The following is a 16,787-nucleotide window of genomic DNA, read 5'->3' as shown; positions in this document are numbered from 1 at the left end:
TGTATGTGTGTGTGTGTGTCCTCTGCAGCCCACCTGCCTCAACAACCAGCTGGTATATGTGGATTGCCAGAAAGGCACCAAGGTGCAGGTGGACAGTTCGCAGCGCATGCTCCGGATCGCTGACCCTGACTCCAGGTACAGCGGTTACTACAGCATGCAGAAACAAAACAACCTCAACAACCTGCAGGCTGACAATTTCTACCAGACTCAGTGAGACAGAGAGACTGGCCTGGCCTCGCCTCGTGTCCAACACTCAGCAGTCAGCAAGCAGCCAAAATGAGAGAGAGAGAGAGAGAGCGCATTACCTACAGTACCGTCACAACAACTATTACTTAACACAGACGGATGGAAAAATGATACCAAACCTATCAATGACAAAATAACTAGGATGAATAACGAATCAAACAAAATATAATGATGATGATTTTAAACTACAGCTAACATAATGGAAGAACCAGAATCTAGACTTTTCCTAGATTATTATTCAACTTCTTTTTGCCAGTGAGTGTTACACGTGTGTTTGGTGTGTGTGATGGAGGCGTGCTTCTGTATGTGGGTCTTTGTGAATGTGTGTGTGTGTGTGTGTTTAAAGTTAGATATACATCTTTGCGATTAGGAAAAAGTGGGTATTTTTCAAAGTATGGTATTTTCCTGCATTCCTGCTTCCTTGAAAAAGGCCTTTGAAGAGATAAACAGAATAATTCAAGCTAGTGTTTTCTGTTGAACACTGAACTTTTAGAACCAAAGCTCTGCTGACTGTATGTCGTATCAAAACACACCCTGTAAGAGAGATGCTAGAGGAACACTGTGGCCAGTCTGATCTGAGCCGTGGCAGGACGGACTGACGACTGCCAGACTCTATGTGGCACTGAGCCGAAAGAGAGAGAATGAGAGAAAGAAAGAGTTCAGATACCGTAGACCCCGTCACAGACAGACCTCAGATGAGCACCTCTCTCAGGTCTGTTCAAGCTGGACTATTGCTCTCTTCTTGCCTTCCTCTTTCCTCACCTTCTTTGAAAACGTTGACATTGGTTTGCTGTCTTGTTTTCCCTCTGTGGAACGTCACCTGTTGGATAGAAGGTGGAAAGGAAGAAGAAGCTTCATTCACTCCATTTCTTTTCCTTTGATATTCTGCTCAACATGTATAAGTGTTATTTTCCTGGTCACTTTTAATTCTCCATAATCTTTTGGCTAAATGTATTTAACAACAAAGGGCAGGCTGACGCTGACTTTCACACACTGCAAACAATGGTGTCTTTTATTTGGATAAAGAATAAATGTGTTTGGGTTGATAAAGGCAGGATGAAGCTACCCACTGGGCACATATGTCTATTCCACGTTGGTTCAATGTAATGTCATTGAAATGACGTGGCAGCAACGTTGATTTAACCAGTGTGTGCCCAGTGGGTCGTGTAGTTCTTGAGGATTTAGGATTTGAGCATATGCTTTACAAGCTTTTCTGCTTTGTTTCTGTACGTCCTGTTTTACATGGAGTTGCACACACATAGGGAGACTATTTAGCTCCTTTAGGAAACACTGAGGATACAAGAAAACATAGAATCAACGAATATGTTCAAATGTGTTTTCTCTCGGGGTTCTCTGAGGACGAGCTATATTAAAGTAGCTCTGATGTTTTTCTCCTTTTGTCTTACTGGCTGTAAGACTAACAGTCTCCTCTTCTCGATATTACCCAAGCACCTTTGTCTTCATTTATTCATTGCAAAACATTATACAGTTGGAACACGTATGTACATATTACTGCTGAAGATGAAAAATACATGAAATATTGTGTGACTATATACAGTATGTATGTGTCTATGTGTATGTTGTTTATTCATATATGTACGTGTCAACCCACACATGCATGCACACATGATTTTTTCTTCACATGTACATTTCTCAATTCATTTCCTATTGAAGGTATTTATGATTGAGAAATAGATTTGATCTAATAATAGAAAACATGATGAGAACAAACATTTGCATTGATTTTTTGAAAAGAGGAGTGATAGAGACAGGACAGAAAAAACACAATCTTATTCAATCTGTTTTTCCCTCATTTATTTGATGTCATTTTTTTAAGAAAAAAAAAGAATTGTCTATGAGGGCTTTGTTTGATTGGTCTGTGAGTTCCCTATCTATTTGAGTCAATCAGTTTCCCTGAAAGAAGCAATGTCCAAAATGCCAACCAAATATAGACAAGTGAGTTCTGAGCTGAGCAGTACCAGGCTCTCTCAATCTGTTATTCTTCTCTTTCATTTGTCCTTTCTGAAGTCAAACTATTGAAAAGTGGGTGGACATAAGCTCTGGGAGAGAGGGTGGGATGGAGGAAGGTAGGGGTAGTAGTTGACTTTTATAGTTTGTCTTCAATGTATCTTAGTCTGTCTGACAGAAATTTAACTAGAATCATACATCTTGGCACTTTTATATTGAAAATAACCTTTTTTGGTTAATTAAAAAAAAAAAACCTTTCATTGAAAGAGATGCCCTTGGTTTTTTCCTGAGCCCTGTCAGACCCAGTGTTACAGTTAGGTTCCAGTTGTTTCTGAATATTTGATCTACAAAACCTAAATTAACTTAGAACTCTCACGGTCATTGTATGCAGGCACTGCATTTCTGTTTATAGGTGGGGATTTCTGGCAAGAACAAGAGGGGTAAATATTTACCTTTCAAAACATGAATTGCAGCTGAAGCTTGCTCTGTTTTCTCCTAACCTATATATATTCTCCAGACATAGGAAAAACATACTCAAATCTACTATATAAACGACATGTACTGTATGTAAATGCTTTTTCAATGAAAGTTGATTGGTTTGATTCTCCAGCCATTATTTACAGGTCTGTCTATCATCTGGACACAAACCACAGGGAAACCTCACTTAAATACACAATCCACATCATTTCCAATCGGTGAAGTGATGGATCATAATAATTGATTTGATTAAGGACCATAAGTTCTATTATACTCGCATCACATTGACTGGCTGGGTTCATATGTGACTTGGCTCTATGTTGCAGGATGTGGTGCTACATCCCCTACAGTATGGTTGAGTAACTTCATACAGGAATGCATCTTATTCACAATGGGTCTTACAGGGTGAAATCGTTGTATCTTTCAGTGCATCCTCCAAGTATTGTTGTAAATACTTGAGTATCACTTGCCAAAATAAACAAATAAAAACATTGTTGGAAAAGAAAGAGAGAGGGAAACAAATTAGATTTAATTTATTGTGTTAAATTACCTAAATAATTTATTAATGAGCAAGATAATTGAACATGAACATAATAGGCCTTAAGTGATGATGCAGCTGAAATTGTGAAACTATTTTAGTGTTGTGTCAGTCTCTCGAAGAGCATGTAAATAAGGTTGTACTTTAGGTAGGTGGAGAAGTTGGAGGATCACAAGCTTTCACATCTTTTCTGTGTTTTTTATCACATGGACCTGATTTAGCCGAATCCCAGATCTGTTTTTGCTGTCTTGCCAACTCCTATGGTCATTGTCACGCAGTTTACTGTAACACAATGTGACAAAGAACATAGGAGTTGGATAGCTAGACAACACAAATTCATCTGATCAGGCTACATCTGCCTTGTCCAAGGAGCACAAAAGCCTGACACCCTGATGAGCGTTTTCCTCTGTTCCAATAAAGATAGCCTATTGAGAGGGAAATATCTCTCTGTCCCCATTCTTTCCTGTTAACCATTTTATTTACACAACTGCCAATCCCCTTTAGAGTCTGAATATTACTGGTGTTTCATGCTTTTGTAAAAATAAAAAATATGTTGATATTGATAATGATGATATTGCAAAAACAAGATTTATTAAGAGGATAGATGAATATTTGACTGAATTTCCCGTAGCACAGCAGATTATCTTTTGCAAGTTCTTGTATTATTATTTTTTGTTTCTTTGCAGCACAATAAATCATTTGAAAACAGCTGTGTGGATCTTCCGTGCAATCATTATTAGTATTACTAGTACTGGTGTTGTCATTCTTACCTCTCAGGATCTGACACAAACCTGTCCATCTCCTCTGTGATTTCTCTTCAGGGATTTCTGCCTCAATCATGAAATGTCAATGGTGCACTTTTTTGGCTATTTTCTGCTTGAGGAAGAAATCTCTGTGGGTTTAGAGATAGAGGCTAGGTTCAATCAACAACAACAAACGTTCCACAGGAACAAAAACACCATTTCACCTGCAGCACTTTGAAAATATAACAGCAGGTCAACCCGTTTAGCGATGACTCACTCAGTAAGTGATGGCACCAAAACATTTTATCAGACCCAGCCAGCTGAGGCAGATAAATAATGTGTGACCACTTCCAGTTGTCTGCTAAGTGATACAGTACCTGGCCCTGTATGTCTCAGTTACCAAAAGCATAGCGCAAGGTAAAAGGTTCAACTCCAGCAAGGATTACTAACATACTGTGTGTGCGAACATACTGTATGCACACACTGTAAGTCACTTTGGATAAAAATAATATGATTTTCTGGTCAAAGCAACCCATAAGCCTTTATTTATATATGAATACATTTTCATACAGCAGTTTAAGGGGCTTTACACACAATATAGAGATTTAGGTAGCTATAATGACCTTGGTACTCCATGTAGACTTTCCTCTAACATAAATATGTTCATAGGAATTGTTTCTCAGTTGCAACAATTAGAAATAACACTGAGTCAATAAATGAGATTCCATCTCTCATTTTTAACTGTATGCGGTAATGTACAGTATCCTCTCAGTAATGGACCAAAGTCAATGTCGGTATGTGGGTGGATAGGGTCTGGACAACAGGGTTCAATTACTATGTCACATTATCTGGTACTGTGCAGCACATGCACAAATGACCAGTACAAGCCACAGGGAGGAGACACAGAGCTTTTAGAGAACCATGATGGCACATCAAAATATCTGATATCCCTTTTCCAGTTCCTGTACCTTTTATACTTCATTCACATATGTCTACAGTTATCCCTTTAGGATTAGTTTGACTCATGCTCTGTTTACTACACATGTTAAGACATGACATATGTGACTGATTATGTTGTTGATAGTAAGACTAAGTCATTCATAACCTCAGTCACATCCATTCTAGGGAAAGGGAAATACCTACTCAGTTGTACCACTGAATGCATTCAACTGAAATGTGTCTTCTGCATTTAACCCAATTCCTCTGAACCAGAGAGGTGCGGGGATTGCCTTAATCGACATCCCTGTCTTTGGCACCCGGGGAACAGTGGGTTAACTGCATTGCTCAGAGGCAGAGCGCGATTCGATCAGCTGGGCAATTAGAGCCAGCAACCTTTCAGTTACTGGCCCAACGCTCTAACCACAAGGCTATTCGGTGATGATGATGTTGTATAAGTACATTGTTAAGTGTTGCCAAGTGGAATATAGCAGTCAGCCATCACAGAAGTTCTATTTTTTTTTTTTTTTACTGCAGTAATTTTTGAATGTATGGATAAATAAATATGTATTCTGTGCAAATGTTCCCAATATCTTCAGTGATTGTTAACTGTGTGTGCACATCCGTGCCTGTGTATATATATCTGTCTTCATCCGTGTGAGTAAGGGAGAGGAAGAGAGGAGAGGGGGCGGGTGTCGGTGACATAGCATGGCAACTCTACCTTTTTGACCATTTTCATTTTCATAATTGACCAGGCATGACAGAAATGTCCATCAACTAATCCTCTTATTTCATCCCTAATGCCGACTCTGTCACAGAAGCCCTTATGTTAATATAACAAGGAGCTCAGCCTGGCAGTGAGTATAGTGTGTGTGTGTGTGTGTGTGTGTGTGTGTGTGTGTGTGTGTGTGTGTGTGTGTGTGTGTGAGTGTGTGTGTGTGTGTGTGTGTGTGTGTGTGTGTGTGTGTGTGTGTGTGTGTGTGTGTGTGTGTGTGTGTGTGTGTGTGTGTGTGTGTGTGTGTGTGTGTGTGTGTGTGTGTGTGCGCGCGCGCGCGCACGCGCGCCAAGCCTCTCCCTCCCTACTGGCCAGAAAGTATTGGCTATAGCCGTGGGCAGCGCATGCAGTCTTGTGATAATATCTGTAAACTAATATTTTTTATCTCTAAACAAGAATCATGATTTGCAGAGAGATATTTTTGGACGTCTTATACATCTAAGTGGACTTATTTTGTGATTTCCAGCTAATGTGGTCAAGGATCAGCCCGAACAGTCAATGGACTTCCCTTTACATTCTTGTGAGTTGAAGAGAAGCTTCTTTGAAATCACGTTAAGTACGTAGTTTTACAATGCTAGTCATGGATTAGTTGGAAGCGCTCATTATAAACCACTACACTCACTTTAAACACACACATATACACTGATAATCCCCACAGCATCATACTGTGTTGAACGTGGTGAACCCCTTAGCTGATATTCTGACTGGTGCCTCGTATTCTTGGGTAGGATGCTACAAATTTGACACACCTGTACTTGGGAAGTTTCTCCCATTCTTCTCTGCAGATCCTCTCAAGCTCTGTCAGGTTGGATGGGGAGCGTCGCTGCACAGGTTTTTCAGGTCTCTTCAGAGATGTTCGACTGGGTTCAAGTCCGGGCTTTGGCAAGGCCACTCCTGCATTGTCTTGGCTGTGTGCTTAGGGTCATTGTCTTGTTGGAAGTGGAACCTTTGCCCCAGTCTTTCCCTCGATCCTGACTAGTCTCCCAGTCCCTGCCGCTGAAAAATATCCCCACAGCATGGTGCTGCCACGACCATGCTTCACCGTAGGGATGGTGCCATGTTTCCTCCAGATGTGATGCTTGGCATTCAGGCCAAAGAGTTCAATCTTGGTTATATCAGACCAGAGAATCTTGTTTCTCATGGTTTGAGAGTCTTTAGGTGCCTTTTGGCAAACTCCAAGCGGGCTGTCATGTGCCTTTTACAGAGGAGTTGCTTCCGTCTGGCCATTACCAGAAAGACCTAATTGGTTGAGGGCTGCAGAGATAGTTGTCCTTCTGGAAGGTTCTCCCATCTCCACAGAGGAACTCTGGAGCAGTGTTCGAGGTCACCTCCATGACCAAGGCCCTTCTCCCCCGATTGCTCAGTCTGACCGGGCGGCCAGCTATAGAAAAAGTCTTGGTGGTTCCAAACTTCTTCCATTTAAGAATGATGGAGGCAACTGTGTTCTTGAGGACCTTCAATGCTGCATACATTTTTTGGTACCCTTCCCCATTTCTGTGCCACGACACAAGCCTGTCTTGGAGCTCTATCAAATCAAATCAAATTGCATTGATCACCTACACATGGTTAGCAGATGTTAATGCGAGTGTAGCGAAATGCTTGTGCTTCTAGTTCCAACAGTGCAGTAATATCTAGCAAGTCATCTAACAATTCCCCAACAACTACCTAATACACACAAATTTAAAGGGGTGAATGAGAATATGTACATATATGGATGAGCGATGGCAGAGCGGCATAGGCAAGTTGCAATAGGTTGTATAAATACAGTATATGAGTAATGTAAGAGATGTAAGAGATGTAAACATTATTAAAGTGGCAGTGTTTAAAGTGACCAGTGATCCATTTATTAAATTGGCCAGTGATTTGGTCTCAATGTAGGCAGCAGCCCCTCTGAGTTAGTGATTGCTGCTTAGCAGTCTGATGGCCTTTAAATAGAAGCTGTATTTCAGTCTCTCGGTCCCAGCTTTGATGCAGATGTACAACCTCGCCATCTGGATGGTAGTGATGTGAAGAGACAGTTGCTCCGGTGGTTGTAGTCCTTGATTATCTTTTTGGCCTTCCTGTGACATTGGGTGCTGTAGATGTCATGGAGGGCAGGTAGTTTGCCACCGGTGATGCGTTGTGCAGACTGCACCACCCTTTGGAGTGCCATACGGTTGAGGGCGGTGCAGTTTCAGTACCAGGCAGCATGCTCTCGATTGTGCATCTGTAAAAGTTTGTCAGGGTTTTGGGTGAAAAGCCAAATTTCCTCAGCCTCCTGAGGTTGAAGAGGAGCTGTTGCGCCTTCTTCGCCACACTGTCTGTGTAGGTGGACCATTTCAGTTTGTCCATGATGTGCACACCAAGGAACTTAAAACTTTGCACCTTCTCCACTGCTGTCTCTTCGATGTGGATAGCGGGGTGCTCCCTCTGCTGTTTCCTTAAGTCCACGATCATCTCCTTTTTTTTGTTGACGTTGAGTGAGAGGTTGTTTTCCTGACACCACACTCCGAGTGCCCTCACCTCGTCCCTGTAGGCTGACTAGTTGTAGTTGTTGTTAATCACTGTGGACCTGTTGGGGCGGTATGCAAACTGAAGTGGGTCTAGGATGGCCGGTAAGGTGGAGCTGATATGATCCTTGACTAGTCACTCAAAGCACATCATGATGACAGAAGTGAGTGCTATGGGGCGGTAGTCATTTAGTTCAGTTATCTTTGCCTTCTTGGTACAGGAACAATGGTGGCCATCTTGAAGCATGTGGGGACAACAGACTGGGATAGGGAGCGATTGAATATGTCCGTAAACACACCAGCCAACTGGTCTATGTATGCTCTGAGGATGCGGCTAGGGATGCCGTCTGGGCCAGCAGCCTTGCGAGGGATAACATGCATGCATCGCGGAAGTTAGAGTAGCAGTGGTCGAGTGTATTGCCCCTGCACGTAGTGCAATCAATATGGTGATAGAATTTAGGTTGCCTTGTTCTCAAATTTGCTTTGTTAAAATACCCAGCTACAATAAATGCAGCCTCAGGATGTATGGTTTCCAGTTTACATAGAGTCCAGTGAAGTTCCTTTAGGGCTGTCTTGGTGTCTGCTTGAGGGGGAATGTACACGGCTGTGACTATAACTGACGAGAATTCTCTTGGTAGGTAAAATGGCAGCATTTGATTGTAAGGAATTCTAGTTTGGGCGGGCAGAAGGACTTGAGTTCCTGTATGTTGTTATGATTACACCATGTCGATAATCATGAAGCATACACCCCCGCCCTTCCTCCTCCCAGAGAGTTGTTTATCTCTGTCAGCACAATGCATAGAGTAGCCCGATGGCTGAACCGATTCGGACAACGTATCCTGAGAGAGCCATGTTTCCGTGAAACAGAGAATGTTACAACCTCTGATCTCTCTCTGGAAGGCAAGAGACTGGACATTAGCGAGTAGCATACTCGGGAGCGGTGGGCGATGTGCACGTCTACGGAGCATGACCAGGAGGCCGCTTCGTTTGCCCCTTCTGCGGCGCCGTTGTTTTGGATCAGCTACTGGGATTTGATCCATTGTCCTAGGTGGTGGTCCGAACAGAGAAAACGCTTCGGGAATGTCGTATTCCTGGTCGTAATGTTGGTAAGTTGAAGTTGCTCTTATATCCAATAGTTCTTCCCGGCTGTATGTAATAAGACTTATTTTTCCTGGGTAACAATGTAAGAAATAATAATACAGCATAGTTTCCTAAAACTCGAAGCAAGGCGACCATCTCTGTCGGCGCAATCTTATGTATCTATGGACAATTCCTTCGACCTCATGGCTTGGACATGCACCGGGGGACCTTATATAGACAGGTGTGTGCCTTTCCAAATGATGTCCAATCAATTGAATTTACCACAAGTGGACTCCAATCAAGTTGTAGAAACTTCTCAAGGATGATCAATGGAAACAGGATGCACTTGAGCTCAATTTCGTGTCTCATATCAAAGAGTCTGAATACATGTGGAAATAATATTTCTGTTTTTTTTATACATTTGCCAAAAATCTGTTTTCGCTTTGTCATTATGGGGTATTGTGTGTAGATTGATGAAGAAAAATACAAATGCAATACATTTTAGAGTAAGGCTGTAACGCAACAAAATGTGGAAAAAGTCAAAATGTCTGAATACTTTCCGAATGCACTGTAACTCACACAGAAATTACCCACCCCCTCACCCACTCTCATACACTCTCACACACTCATGGAGAATTCAAGCTATTCACATGACCACATGTCAGGGCCTTCTCTAATTTGCTGCCATACCCTGTTGCTGTCCATGGGAGGGAAGGAAGGCAATGGGGCAAGGTAGAAAACACTGCTGCCAGATTGACACTGGTTCCGCTTGTTTTGTTCAACGAATGTGGTATGAATTTACCTGCTTAATTATTTGTGTTGGTATCTTTTTAAAATCCGAAACAATCTATAATAGGCTTATAAAGGTACTATAGATATCTAACAGTGTATTTATTTTTGGAAGGAATCGAAAATAGCATTCAATCTGAAAATTGAATTGAATGTCATTATCATAATTTATGTTTGACAGGAGTTTTGTAGCTAGTCCCTTCTTGTCTTTATAATAACATTTTAACCCTAATCATTTATGAGCCTGTCAATTGACCAAAATGATGACATATGATGATGACGCAGACATAAGGCTGGGAGTCAGTCAGTGCCCAAGGGTATACAAACTGCCAATCACCTTGAAACCTGCAGTACCAGCCACTATGCTGCTAGCTACCGTACATAGACTATTAAATATTCCACCATTATTACTCCATGTTGTGTCCCAAATAGCATCCAACTCTCTATTTAGTGCACTATTTTTGACCAGGGCTCACAAATACTCTAAATATTCCTGATTTAGTGCACAAATTTGAACCAAACTTAAGAAGTGCACTTAGGGAATAGAGTGCATTTGGGACACAACCCATGACTCTGATCTCTGGCTCCTGACCAACAATAACTAGTGCATTATAACTGTCAATGCCATGTGCTAACACTACAAGATGCAATTTGATGTGTGTGACTTCCTCTTCCACCTCACAGTTTCATGTCATGTTTTGTCCTTAAATGTGACCTCTGTATGACACTGAACCTGGCTCATTGACAGATCAAGCAGCCCAATTCAGATATTTGCCAAATTTATGGTCTTTTGACCAATCAGATCAGATGTTTGCCAATATATTGCAACTAAATCCAATTAACTTGTTTTGTCAAACGCATCAAATACAACAGGTGTTGACTTTACCGTGAAATACTTACTTAAGGGGCCTTTTTCCGAACAATGCAGAGTTAAAAATTAAGACAATTCTCAAATACAAACACAGTAAATAACAATAACAAGGCTGTATACAAGGAATACTGGTACCAAGTCAATGTGCAGCGGTACAAGGTAGTTGAGGTAATATGTAAAAGTGACTAGGCAATTATTCAGGATAGATAATAAACAGAGTAGCAGCCGCCTACGTGTAGACTGTGAAAGTATGTATGTGTGTATATAAACTCAGCAAAAAAAGAAATCTCCTCTCACTGTCAACTGCGTTCATTTTCAACGAACTTAACATGTAAATATTTGTATGAACGTAACAAGATTCAACAAGAACTGAACAAGTTCCACAGACATGTGACTAACAGAAATTGAATAATGTGTCCCTGAACAAAGGGGGGTAAAAATCAAAAGTATGTCAGTATCTGGTGTGGCCACCAGCTGCATTAAGTACTGCAGTGCATCTCCTCCTCATGGACTGCACCAAATTTGCCAGTTCTTGCTGTGAGATGTTACACCACTATTCCACCAAGGCACCTGCAAGTTCCCGGACATTTCTGGGGGGAATGGCCCTAGCCTTCACCCTCCGATCCAACAGGTCCCAGACATGCTCAATGGGATTGAGGTCCAGGCTTTATGCTGGCCATGGCAGAACACTGACATTCCTGTCTTGCAGGAAATCACGAACAGAACTAGCAGTATGGATGGTGGCATTGTCATGCTGGAAGGTCATGTGAGGATGAGCCTGCAGGAAGGGTACCACATGAGGGAGGAGGATGTACAGGAACAATGGTGGCCATCTTGAAGCATGTGGGGACAACAGACTGGGATAGGGAGCGATTGAATATGCAGATGAGCAGGGACCCTGGGCATCTTTCTTTTGGTGTTTTTCAGAGTCAGTAGAAAGGCCTCTTTAGTGTCCTAAGTTGTCATAATTGTGACCTTGCCTACCGTCTGTAAGCTGTTAGTGTTAGGTTAATGACCGTTCCACAGGTGCATGTTCATAAATTGTTTATGGATCATTGAACAAACATAGGAAACAGTGTTTCACTTCACTAGGGTAGGGGGCAGCATTCAGAATTTTGGATGAAAAGCGTGCCCAAATTAAACTGCCTGCTACTTAGGCCCAGAAGCTAGGATATGCATATAATTAGTAGATTTGGATAGAAAACACTCTAAAGTTTCCAACACTGTTAGAGTAAATTCAGAATGCTGCCCCCTAGTGAAGTTAAGGAGAAGTTTATCTTTATTCGTATGTTTAACACTTGTATCGTTTATCAATGTTTATGATGAGTATTTCTGTAATTTGATGTGGCCCTCTGCACTTTCACCAGATGTTTGTTTGAGACAATTCATTTCTGAACATAACCAATGTAAACTGAGATTTTTGGATATAAATATGAACTTTATCGAACAAAACATACATGTATTATGTAACATGAAGTCCTATGAGTGCCATCTGATGAAGATCATCAAAGGTTAGTGATTAATTTAATCGCTGTTTCTGACTTGTGAGCCCTCTCCTTGGCTGGAAAATAGCTGTATGGTTTTCTTTGCCTAGGTGCTGACCTAACATAATCACATGGTGTGCTTTCGCAGTAAAGCCTTTATTACCCCGGACACTGTGGTTGAATTTACAAGAAGTTTATATTTAAAATGGTGTATAATACTTGTATGTTTGAGGAATTTTAATTATGGGATTTCTGTTGTTTTTAATTTGGCGCCCTGCAATTTCACTGGCTGTTGTCGAGGTGGGACACTTGTATCAGAGAGGTTAAACCCTTTACAATGAAGATCTGTGAAGTTATTTGGATTTTTATGAATTATCTTTGAAAGACAGGGTCCTGAGAAAGGGACTTTTTTTTTTTTGTTGAGTTTATGTTTGGCATCAATATGCATGTATGTGTTTTTTGTGTTTTGTGTGTCAGTGTTGTTTATGGCTTGGGTGGCTGGGGTCTTTGACCATTTTCCAGTTCTTCCTCTGACACCACCTGGTATAGAAGTCCTGGATGGTAGGGGGCTCGGCCCCAGTGATTTATTGAGCCGTCAGCACCACCTTCTGTAGCGTCTTGCGATTGAGCGTGGTGCAGTTGCCATACCAAGCGGTGATGCAGCCAGTCAAGATGCTCTCAATGCTGCAGCTGTAGAACTTTTTGAGGATCTGAGGGGCCATGTCAAATCTTTTCAATCTCTTGAAGGGGAAGAGGTGCTTTCACAACTTCTTCAAGACTGTGCTGGTGTGAGAGGACCACGTTAAGTCCTTAGTGATGGGGACACTGAGGAACTTGAAACTTTCGACCCAATCCACTACAACCTTGACAATGTGGCTGATGGCGTTCTCACCTTTCCATTTCCTGCTCCTTTGTCTTGCTGACATTGAGGGAATGGTTGTTGTCCTGGTACCACACTGCCAGGTCTCTGACCCTCTCCCTGTAAGCTGTCTCATCATCGTCAGCACACTTGATGATGGTGTTGGTATCGTGCGAGGCCATAGAGTCGTGGCTGAACAGTGAGTACAGGAGGGGACTAAGCACACACCCCTGAGGGGTCCTCGTTTTGAGGGTCAGCGTGGGAGATTGTGTTGTTACCTACCCTGACCACCTGGGGGCGGAGGTGTTCAGTCCCAGGGTCCTAAGCTTGGTGATGAGCTTGGATGGGACTATGTTGTTGAATGCTGAGCTGTAGCCAATAAACTGCATTCTCACATAGGTGTTCCTCTTGTCCAGGTGGGAGATCAGTGTGGAGTGAAATAGAGATTGTGTCATCTGTGGATTGGTTGGAGTGTCTGCCATAACCACCCTTTAATAGCATTTTATGGTTACAAATGTGAGTGCTATGGGACAATAGTCATTCAGTCAGGTTACCTTTGAGTTCTTAGGAATGGGGAGAGTGGTCTGCTTGAAACATGTTGGGATTACAGACTGGGATGTTGAAAATGTCTGTGAAGATACTTGACAGCTGGTCTGTGCATGCTCTGAGAACACGCCCTGGTATTCCTTCTGGCCCAGCGGCTTTGCAAGTGTTAACCTGTTTAAAAGTGTTACTCACAGAGAGCGAGATCACACAGTTGTCCAGGACAGCACGGGCTCTCATGCGTGGCTCAGTGTTTGCCTCGAAGCGTCCATAGAAATAATTAATCTCGTGTGGGAGGCTTGCGTCACTGGGCTTGTTCACCCGCACCCACCCACAATTGCTAATAACCCATCCGCAACCGCCCGAGTATATGTGATAATCTGATGCCTGCACCCGACCAACCGACCCTAACCCGCTAATATAGAAAATGCACTGGAGGATACAGTCAAAGACGGCGGAAATATTTTTTGACAGGTGGTGCAGGATTTTTTGAGGCCTGATTTGGAAATGTTTCTGATTATAATTTCTGACATTTTGGTAGGCTATTTGTTAGTCAACTTGTCAATAATTACATACACGCAGCTTCACTTCTGTCATTATATGTTGCCCTAGAAGACTAAATAATCCCTTGCTCACCAGAAAAATGTCATAAATCGATAGAACAAATGCATCAATCTAGTTGACATCAGGAAAGTTTTCTCTGTCACCTTCTTTTGTAGAGCAAAGACGTTTCCAGGGAGAAAATGCAATAACACTAAAATAGGAGGACATATTTTACGTGAAAAATGTCCAAATTAAATCATTTTGACCAGTTGTAAGGAAATGTTAAGCTGTGAAAACAACCTAACATGTTTCTGATAAGGTTTAATTTAGCCTTGGATATATATTTTATGTGGTTGAAATACTATCAGCTTTTATGATGCTGATAAAGATAGCACCTCTACAGATGGTATCTCTTTTAAAAAAATGTATTTCACCTTTATTTAACCAGGTAGGCCAGTTTAGAAGTTCTCATTTACAACTGCAACCTGTCCAAGATAAAGCAAAGCAGTGTGACACAAACAACACAGAGATACACATGGGCTAAACAAACGTACAGTCAATAACACAATAGAAAAATCTATATACTATGTGTGCAAATGTAGTAAGATTAGGGAGGTAAAGGCAATAAATAGGCCATAGCGGTGAAATAATTATAATTTAGCAATTAAACACTGGAGTGATAGATGTGCAGAAGATGAATGTGCAAGTAGAGAAACTGGGGTGCGAAGGAGCAAAAAAATAAATAACAATATGGGGATGAGGTAGTTGGGTGGGCGATTTTCCAGATGGGCTGTGTTCAAGTGCAATGATTGTTAAGCTGCTCTGACAGCGGATGCTTAAAGCTAGTGATGGAGATATAAGACTCCAGCTTCAGGGATTTTTTCAGTTTATTCCAGTCATTGGCAGCAGAGAACTGGAAGGAAAGGCGGCCAAAAGAGGAGTCAGCTTTGGGGGTGACCAGTAAAATATACCTGCTGGAGCCGTGCTACGGGTGGGTGCTGCTATTTTTTATTTTTTTTTTTTTTTTTTTTTTTTTTTTTTTTTCACCTTTATTTAACCAGGTAAGCAAGTTAAGAACACGTTCTCATTTACAACTGCGACCTGAGGAAGATAAAGCAAAGCAGTGCGACACAAACAACAACACAGAGTTACACATGGAATAAACAAGCGTACAGTCAAGAACACAATAGAAAAAAAAGTTTATATACAGTGTGTGCAAATGGCATGAGGAGGTAAGGCAAAATAACAGGCCATAGTAGTGAAGGAATTACAATTTAGCAAATTAACACTGGAGTGATAGATGAGCAGATGGTGATGTGCAAGTAGAAATATTGGTGTGCAAAAGAGCAGAAAATAAAATAAAAACAATATGGGGATGAGGTGGGTAGATTGGGTGGGCTATAAGCAGCGATCGGTTAGCTGCTCAGATAGCTGATGTTTAAAGTTAGTGAGGGAAATATAAGTCTCCAGCTTGCTATGGCGACCAGTGAGCTGAGATTTTTATTTTATTTATTTCACCTTTATTTAACCAGGTAGGCTAGTTGAGAATCTCATTTGCAACTGCGACCTGCCCAAGATAAAGCATAGCAGTGTGAACAGACAACAACACAGAGTTACACATGGAGTAAACAAACAATAAACAAGTCAAATAACATAGTAGGAAAAACAAGAATCTATATACATTTTGTGCAAAAGGCATGAGGAGGTAGGCAATAAATAGGCCATAGGAGTGAATAATTACAATTTAGCAGATTAACACTGGAGTGATAAATTATCAGATGAACATGTGCAGGTAGAGATACTGGTGTGCAAAAGAGCAGAAAAGTAAATCAAATAAAAACAGTATGGGGATGAGGTAGGTAAATTGGGTGGGCTATATACCGATGGACTATGTACAGCTGCAGCGATTGGTTAGCTGCTCAGATAGCAGATGTTTAAAGTTGGTGAGGGAGCTAAAAGTCTCCAACTTCAGAGATTTTTGCAATTCGTTCCAGTCGCAGGCAGCAGAGAACTGGAAGGAAAGGCGGCCAAATGAGGTTGTGGCTTTAGGGATGATCAGTGAGATACACCTGCTGGAGCGCGTGCTACGGGTGGGTGTTGCCATCATGACCAGTGAACTGAGATAAGGCGGAGCTTTACCTAGCATAGACATGTAGATGACCTGGAGCCAGTGGATCTTGCGACGAACATGTAGCGAGGGCCAGCCGACTACAGCATACAGGTCGCAGTGGTGGGTGGTATAAGGTGCTTTAGTAACAAATTGGATGGCACTGTGATAAACTGCATCCGGTTTGCTGAGTAGAGTATTGGAAGCTATTTTGTAGATGACATCGCCGAAGTCGAGGATCGGTAGGATAGTCAGTTTTACTAGGGTAGGTTTTGCGGCATGAGTGAAGGAGGCTTTGTTGCGAAATAGAAAGCCGACTCTAGATTTGATTTTGGATGG

General features: G+C 41.8%; 1 protein-coding gene across 1 annotated transcript in view; it reads left to right on the top strand.

Annotated features, from left to right (window-relative positions):
• The window catches only part of crim1 (cysteine rich transmembrane BMP regulator 1 (chordin-like)), a 173,399-nt gene extending 169,462 nt beyond the window's left edge, over window positions 1-3,937 (top strand). The window contains exon 17 of the mRNA XM_021585125.3: window positions 29-3,937. Within this exon, the coding sequence (XP_021440800.2) occupies window positions 29-214 (186 nt within the window). The 3' untranslated portion in view covers window positions 215-3,937. The remainder of the gene's footprint in view (window positions 1-28) is intronic.
• Window positions 3,938-16,787: the final 12,850 nt, after the last annotated feature.

This window comes from Oncorhynchus mykiss, chromosome 25 (genome assembly GCF_057628025.1).
Source record: "Oncorhynchus mykiss isolate SJ-2025 chromosome 25, ASM5762802v1, whole genome shotgun sequence".
Classification (NCBI taxonomy): Eukaryota; Metazoa; Chordata; class Actinopteri; order Salmoniformes; family Salmonidae; genus Oncorhynchus; species Oncorhynchus mykiss.
The sequence above is the reverse complement of the archived record's forward strand: the minus strand, read 5'-3'. Positions and strand labels throughout refer to the sequence as shown.